The sequence below is a fragment of the Pelobates fuscus genome, chromosome 4 (assembly GCF_036172605.1).
Source record: "Pelobates fuscus isolate aPelFus1 chromosome 4, aPelFus1.pri, whole genome shotgun sequence".
In the NCBI taxonomy this organism is placed as follows: Eukaryota; Metazoa; Chordata; class Amphibia; order Anura; family Pelobatidae; genus Pelobates; species Pelobates fuscus.
Genome location: NC_086320.1, coordinates 348,727,130 through 348,735,810, shown reverse-complemented (window position 1 = coordinate 348,735,810; position 8,681 = coordinate 348,727,130). Strand labels below are relative to the sequence as shown.

General features: G+C 38.8%; 1 protein-coding gene across 1 annotated transcript in view; it reads left to right on the top strand.

The window, feature by feature from the left end:
* Positions 1-959: 959 nt before the first annotated feature.
* Positions 960-8,681, top strand: part of LOC134609112 (phosphatidylinositol 5-phosphate 4-kinase type-2 alpha) — a 138,374-nt gene continuing 130,652 nt past the window's right edge. The window contains exon 1 of the mRNA XM_063452539.1: positions 960-1,801. Within this exon, the coding sequence (XP_063308609.1) occupies positions 1,661-1,801 (141 nt within the window). The 5' untranslated portion in view covers positions 960-1,660. The remainder of the gene's footprint in view (positions 1,802-8,681) is intronic.

The window sequence follows — 8,681 nt, the reverse complement described above, 5'->3', positions numbered from 1 at the left end:
CACATTACTGTATTATTGCTGTGAAGCTCTGTTATACACTCACACACACCAACAATTCCGTAACTCCTGTAAAATAGGGACATTAGGAGAGAAATAATGGACAGCGGAATATGGGCCTGAAATAGGGACTGTCCCTCCTAAATAGTCTTGGGAGGTATGTGTGTGTGCAGCGTGGGACACTTATTTATGTATATGTGCAGTGTTTCTTACTGAAACTTCACATGCAGATTCCAAGCACCATAACCACTTCAAATTACTTAAGTGGTCATGGTACTTGGAGTAAAGCTTTCATGCTATGGATAATAGCCAGTGGGGAAAATAGTATACTAAGTATGAATGCATTTCCCCCTCGCTATTCTAAGCACTATTTAGGGTAATAGATACCAAAGACTGTCAGGGTTACTCATTATGAATTGTCAGGAACTGAATAAAAAAAAAAGGAAAAAAAAACTTAGCTATGTTTTTAGTTCAGCCATTTTAGTGCAGATATAAACTAAACTTTTAACTGAAAAGGCAACTGCAAATGTTAGGTAAAAAAAATAAATAAAAAAAAATAGGAAAATTTCCCCCAAGATTCCAGCTCAGCTATTTTTGGCTAAAATGTGCAATCCTATTGTCAACTCTCCACAACTTCTGCTTTTAGAAGAAACACATGCTTTCAACTTATCATTTTACCCGGGGAACAAAGAGCTTGACAAAGTTTGCTTTAAAATAGCACACGGCAGAAACTGTCCCAGAAATAAATCAACTAGTTAAACCACGTATTCCAGTGACCGTTTTACATGACTAGGACAGGGAAATGCCTCTTTTCACGCCCTCCCGCACCTATTCTGCCTTAGGCACTGGCTGATGAAACCAAGAGATCTTTCACTATTGCTTTACAGGCCGGGCCCGACCGCGCCTCCTTTCTCCTCTCCTCCTCCCCTGATGCTGTCAGTCAGGCAGTTGAAGCTGCAGCCGGCCGGAAGCGTTGGGAAGATGCAGCCAGCAGTCCAAGCAGCAGGGGCTGGAGGATAGTAAGGGAGGGAGAGTAAAATAAAGAAGCTGGTGAGGCTGGTTGCCAGAGTGGGGAGTGGTGGCACTGCAGGGAGGGCTCAGGCTGCAGTAGGAGGAGAGGGGAGGCTGTGTGTGCATGTGTGGGTGTTCAAGGCGGGCTGTGCAATCATCATTAGATCAGCAGCAAGCCCAGATAGCTCGATTTTGTTTGCAACAAGAGCCCCAGCTGCAGCAGCATCTGTCCACAGCCTTTGCTGTCAGCCAGCACATAGATGGATGGGATCAGCAGCAGCAAGGAATGGGGAGTGCACTGAATCCAGCCTAGTCCTTGGCATGAGAAGAAGTGGCCAGATCTGAATTGGATGTGTGAGAAAGATAGAGGAAACGCCTACACACAGCTAGATCACACATTTCTCTCTCTCTGAGGAGTCCTTCCTCTCTGGGCTGGGTTTAAAGCCCTCCTTGGTGTTGCTGTCTGGAACGTTTGGATTCCCAACGTTCTGCTACAATGTATCAGTAGGAAAACTTTGCCAGCTTGCCAGGATCTGTCCCAGCTCGCCTGGGTGTTGAGACAGAAGGGGCTGCAGTTATCTCCCCCTTCTTCCCCCTTCCATCCCTTGTTGCAGAGGACAGTGGAGAGAGAGGGGGGCATCATTGTGCCACCATGGCTGCAGTCAGCAGTACCACATCTGGCATGGCCAGTAAGACCAAGACTAAGAAAAAACACTTTGTGGCTCAAAAAGTCAAGCTATTTCGGGCTAGTGACCCTGTGCTCAGCGTCCTGATGTGGGGAGTCAACCACTCGGTAAGGGTACAAGGCAATGGATGTCTCAGAGGGGAGGTGGGATTAATTAACCCTTTTGATGCGTTGAGTATCCGCTAAATGGCTGCAGTGGGGGTTAATGCTTGTCATGCATGTGATTCCAGGTCCATTGGGATGCACAGGGTTTATGCATTAAATCACTGAGTGAGAGGTAGGACCTGCTCTGTATCACAGCATGCTGCAGTGTGTCTGATGGGATAAGATGGGCTGCAAATTGCACAGGCTTTGATGAATGTTCAGCTGTTCTCTTTGCTGATTGCTGGCTGGCGAGTGGGGTCATGATTGAAGACACTGGCTGGGGTGTCAGTATCACAATCAGAACATGCCACACGTACAGCAATGCACAAGCCTTTCAGCTTGTAATTTGTTAACACTGAAACATGGCTTTACATGACACACATTACATCCTCTAGTTGGCATGGCGCAAGATAAAGGAGTGTTTTGGGGAGTTATTAATTGGTATTTTTATGTTGTAATTTTGTAAGAATGTTATTGTTTATTTAAAATTATTTTACCTTATGACCATTTAAAAAAAAAAAAAATTATTCCAGTTAACTCATTTTATTCAATACTGAACAGTTTTTGTATGTGTGTTTTTTTTTTTTAACCATAACTTATCTGAGTCAGTGGGGTATTGCACTTATTTTGGTAATTTAGCACAATTTATTTGGTGCATAGAATGCTGCATAGTGTACAGAATTCTAGTACTAGTATCTATTTCCTAAATTACATACAGAATTATTATTGTTTGTGTGTTGTTTTTTTTTGTTCGTTCTTTATTAGGTTCATATATTATCGGTGACAAACATACTTTTCAATTAAAGTGACATGCCTATGCAGTTGCTTTTTCTGTAGCAAAGGATAGCTTGATATAGGTGCTAACACCTTTCACCACTTGGATCAGTAATGCGTATCTTTATTGGCTATGTTTTACATTGTAGAGGTATTTTAATGGGTTGTGATTCCAGTGATGGATTTCTGTGCCTTTTATAATTACGGCATATATCCAAAATCTATATAGTTTGGATGACAGGGGAACAAAGGTCCAGAGATTTGGTATGATTAAGATGATTTTAGTAGCTATTGGAGGCCATTTGTCTACCACAGAGGTCAATGCAGCAAAATTCTCAGCTGCTGTAGAGCATCTTGCAACACAGACTGGCTTTGCACAGTCCAAAAAAAATTCTCTTTCACGTGCTGTGATCAAGTTGGTTAACAAACCTCTGCTTAGAATACATTGTAAAAGGCCTGATGACTGGGCTAGTGATAAAACAATCTCTTTATTCTGACTCCAAAAGTTAAAAAGCTACAATTCAGCCAATAAAGCTGTAACACATTAGTTGTCTCTTACTTTAAGTACTTGTTTTTAGGAAATATTTGCTTTATTGGTTATTTTGTGTTCTTTCAAGTGGACAATATGAGACTCCTTAAATGATGGGACTCCCGAAAGTAGGGTGGCCCTAACTTCCTAATTGATGCGGTAGGGTAATAATGCCATGTGACGTGTGACAAATTGTCTCCCCAGTTGTCATTGCCATTTGGGGTTAATAGTAAATCCAAAATTGTAACAAATGTTTTAATTTAAAATTTGCCAAGCAATTACAATGGTTGAGTGGCATGATTGCAATTTGCAGTTGACTTAATAAACGTCAGCGTGATTAAATTTTAAATGTGGCCTCAAATCACTCAATGCCTGCAGTTGGATGCCAAGGGCATAGTGTGTTGATTCTGTTACAGCATGATTTAGTAACTATTATCCGAGGCAAAACAGAGGTTAAACACAACCTTATGAAAAGGGTGACTTAAGGAGTATAGAAGATCTCCTCAAAGTCATAAGCAGAAGGTTAAACGTCTGGGAGTGCTGATGTGTCAATGTTTAGATCTGTCTTACAGCTGAAGTCTGCAGGGCATCTTCTCTTTACTGCGTTGGTGCAGAGAGTGTCATGACCTTTAATGTAAGGCAACCTCTTATCTGCCGTCTTTTTGACAACTGTCTAGCTGTGTTTTAACTGCAAGTTTTTCCTTCACTAGATATCACTAGATATTTTAAAACTACATCTTCCATGGCGCTTTGCCATTCTAAAGGTATGCAAAGCATCATGGGCATTGTAGTTCTACAACATCTGGGGATCTACCTCTTGGGCACCCCTATATTCGTTGATAGAAGGAAATTTGATCAGCTCATGATGATGACTTGGTATAAAAGTTTCAAAATCCCTCTGTGGGTTTTATTTTCCCTCCATACTATTTAAAAAAATAAATAAATGTAAATTGCAAATCCAAATGTTCAGAATAATCTGTAAGCGTGCAAAGTTTGTCCAAAATATCCAGATTGGAGAAAATGTTTCTAATACAGTCACTTTTACAACTTTGGCCTACATTTACAGTTTCACAATCCTTCCCTTTAAATGATAGCATGAATTGTATTACATTAAAAATGGCTGGAGGTTTTACCAAGGGAAAGTTTGTTTGAGTATGCTGACAAAGTAATCCCTTGAGATTCCTAAATTAAAGGGTTAATATTTTGGGGATTCCTTGTTATTGTAGAAGACACAAAATGTACTATTCCACACTTACGTGTATGAACTTAGATTGATTAGTACTGTCATTAATTATTTATCGTGTAACATTTACGACAAACTACATTTCCATTAGAGGTGAAAACATATATTACTCCTTTAATGCAAATTACTTCTGGTCTTTGAGAGAAAATGGAAGAAGAAACACATCCAATTGTGAAATGCGTTGCTTATTACGGCATTTAAAGGGTTTTAAACCAAAACTGTGTTTGTATCAATAAATAAAGAGAGAGGATACTTCAGGATAAAGAGCAGCCTATGTTTAGTGCCAATTAACCAACGTGAATGTTGCTACTGTGGTTGATAATTTATTTATACAGAAACGTTATGGTGTTTCATGTATTTATTTTTTATTTTTTTTAATTTATTTAATTTTACTCCGGAAATTAATTGCACTTTTATTTGAGAGCATGCATGGTATAACACGACTACATATACAGAACAAGTAAACATTAACGTTTATTACAAGTGAGGTTTTATTGCAGAATAGTATGAAGCTGTTCTTAACATTGATTCTAAACTGGTGGAAGGTTTAGTTTGCTTGGGAGGTTATCGTGCAGTTGCAGAGCATTGTGTGAAAACGCCTGTCCTGCTTTCTTTTTGCAGCGTGGAATAATAATCCAGGTTAAAAGCTGAATCGTGAATTTAATTTCAAAAGTCCACGTAGGGAGCGGGCAGGAGCGTTACATGAAAATAAATTGAGAAATCTGAAGGGTATGTCTGGTTCGAAAAAAATGACCAGTTTCGTTTACCAAATCCAATGTTGGAGTTATAGTCACATTATGGGGAAAGAAAACAATCCATTATGGAGTGTTTCTTTTTGCAGAGATTGATTTCTGCATATACTCAATTAAAATAGTCGAAGAATGGCTTGGCATTGATGTCTTTTTGTATAATATATTTTCTTCTCCCTGTATTTAGTTTTCATCGAACATCTTATTTAAGGAATGAAGTCTGGAATGGATGCTATATTATCAGTCCGTAGTCCAAGTGAGAGGCTATGGTCCAACCGCATACAAGGATATTTATTAATATTAGCACTTATATCATGCCAACATATTACACAGCAGTTATAGAAGGGGCATATGAAGAAGGCCCTGCTGAAATGAGCTTACATGTTTACGTGCACTAAATTACAATTCAACTTTGTCTTTCTAAAATACAAGGAGAATTCAGAATTATCTCTGTTGTTTTTATGTTTGTTTATAGGGAAGAGCCACAAATAACCATACCTGATTATCATCTCATTGATTGGAACATCTGATCTCCTTAATAGAGAGAGAGTTTAAATGGGTAATCTAAGCACCATAAACACTACAGCCTGTTGTAGTTGTTTTGGTGCCTGGAGTCCATTTGTGCCACCCACGGTTAAATGGTTATTTCAATTTACCACAATGCCATTTCAAAATGGTCTTGTGAATCTTACAATAACTTTTTTTAAATTAAATCAAAGAGTGGTGATTTACAGCCCTATGTTTCACATTCCAACCATCAAGAATAGGTCATATCTGTACAAATAATGATAACCTGATAATCGCTGGTTATTATTATGGTGTATTCAAAATCAGATTCTTAAATTTGTGAGCAAAATGATGAAATCTGGAAACGGAAACCTAAAAACATTGAACTAGATCTAGAACTCCTATTTTAGGTTTCTGTTTCAGTGGGAATACTAATAAAAACTTGGCCTGCTGAGGGTTCGTGGAAAAATAGCTTCTGACCCTAGTTCTAGAGGACAAGTGTCATTTTATTTTCTGTTTTGCAGTTGTTTATGTATGTTGAAAACATGTATACAATCCTAGATATTGCGGTTTAAGAAAAGTGCAGGAAGAGAACTCTCCCAGCTGTCTGACAGCCGGAAGGTGCAACCCAGTAACTTTCGAAAACTTCTGATTTTCTCTTGATGTCAACCCTTTTATAAAGTAAGAAAGAGTGAACACTTTAGCCTCTAAAGCAATTAAGCAAACAGAAGTTTGTTATTGGTTTGGAGTGTTTGTGCAAATTCTAAATGTGAATTACTAGAAAATCCACCAGATACGTTGAATATAATGCTCTTTTATAGGGGGTTCAAGGTCCCTGGTTGTCCCCGGGAGGTTTAAATTGACACTGTAGTCACCCAGACCACTTCCGCTCAATGGAGTGGTCTGGGTGCTAAGTACCTCAGGTTTTAACCCTTCAGAAACTGCTATGTTTACATTTGGGGTTAAGCCAGCCTCTAGTGGCTCCACTAGAGGTGCATCTGCGACGCTGGAGGCATATTATGCCTCCATCGCGTAGAGCGTCCATAGGAAAGCATTAAGAAATACTTTCCTATGGACACTTTGAATGCCGCGCATGCGCTTTCGGCTCCGCTGACGTCGGACGGGGAGGAGAGGTCACTAGCGCCAAGGGAGCCCGGCGCTGGATTAAGGTAAGCTGCTGAACGGGTTTTAACTCCTTCAGTGCCACTGGAGGGGGACCCTGAGGGTGGGGGCAACCTCAGGGCACGATAGTGTCAGGAAAACCGCTTTGTTTTCCTGATACTATAGTGATCCTTTAAACACCCTGCACTTCTGTCTAGTGGAGACCCTAGTGAACACTCTTTCACGTCACCCGGTAACAGCCCTACTCCCACTTTCCTGCAGCTGGGCTAAAGTCAAATAAAATCTGCCTGCCCAGTGCCTGGAACTACATGACCTGCTTACACTTTTTTATTTTAATTTTTTTAAATGTAGAAAATTATTCTAAGTAAAATTTAAAATGTACATGGGAACCTGTAGTTCACGTGTAACCCCTTAATCAGATTTTATTTTCTTTAACCCTTAAAGCACTTGGGAGTGTTTCTGTTAATTCTAAATGTGAAATATTAGAAAATCCACCATATACTATGAATATAATGCTCTATCTTAAAGCTTCAAAAGTCCGCTTTTGAAACAGTATAATAAAGAAAAAAAATAATAGAAGAATAGACCAATAGTCACGTTGAAGTGGGTTCAAAATTAAAAGGGTTAAAAAGAATTCCAGTCACAGCTGTTTCATCATCTCCTCTACTGTCATTTTTGTTTCCTAAACTTTCTGTGTTGTGATTATTGAGCATCTACTATCAAGGGAGCCTCACAATAAGCTCTTACACATTACACAAAGAGATCTTGGCAGCAATTATATTGACAATGCCACAATGTACTGACACTGCCACTGACAAGGCATCTTCAGGTAATTGGGTTGTTAAATAAACTCCATTTAGATTTGAGATCTACATTATTAAATTATTTAAGACCATCAACCACAAGTAATAATAAAAAAAGTTCGCACAACTCGAGTGCTCTTGGAAAAATGCTTATGTGAAGCACTGTTGATCTCTGTACACTCTTCTCATCTTGGATTGTGATTGGCTAGGCTATTCTAACCACTCACCCAATCACATTGCGTCATTCTTTGCCCTCTATTATTTGTCTGGCCAATTGGGGTTTTAATAAACCCACTCTATTTTAAATTACTTCTTTGTTTTAGATTCTATGCTTGTGAAGTCTTTAAAAAAAAAAAAAAAAAAAAAAAATAGAATTCAAAGACTGTAAGCTCGTCTGAGCAGGGTCCTCTTCAACCTATCGTTCCTGTATGTTTTCTTGTAATTGTCCTATTTATAGTTAAATCCCCCCTCTCATAATATTGTGAAGCGCTGCAGAATCTGTTGGCGCTATATAAATGGCAATAATAATAGAAATCTACTCTGCCGTATCCTGGACTTGAATGGCTCCATCTTGGCTCATTTTCAATCGTTGGTATACGTTCCGACATTTTCAGTTATTTTTCAGTGTTTTATTGTTTCCCTTGGTTTTATTTATTTTATATCATTTTGTCATTGTGCTGCAGACTGTTAGTATCATATAAATAAAACGAAAATATATTTATTTAACAATCTATTCCAAATGTGCAGTTTGTACTGAAAGCAATGTTCCCATAATTGTTCTTTCTGTGCAATAACTCAGCTGGTATCAAATTAAAATGACAAAATCATTCCCTGCACACACCAAACTTATTGGCTTTGCTAAAAAAATATATATATATATATTTTTTAAGCAGTTTAAATGTTGATAAATAGCGAATCTGCAGTTCTACTTCTCATAGCGATCCTGCTTATTTTCCAGCCAGCCCAAAAGTAAACCTAATGGTACAATTTGAATCTAAACTCAATGGAGGCTTCAGACCAGTTTGGCTGTTGACTAAGTGAATTTGAGGACTTTCTATTTCACTGTCATGCAGTGGTAGTGGATATAACGTTGCTTCATGCCGTACTGTGACACAGC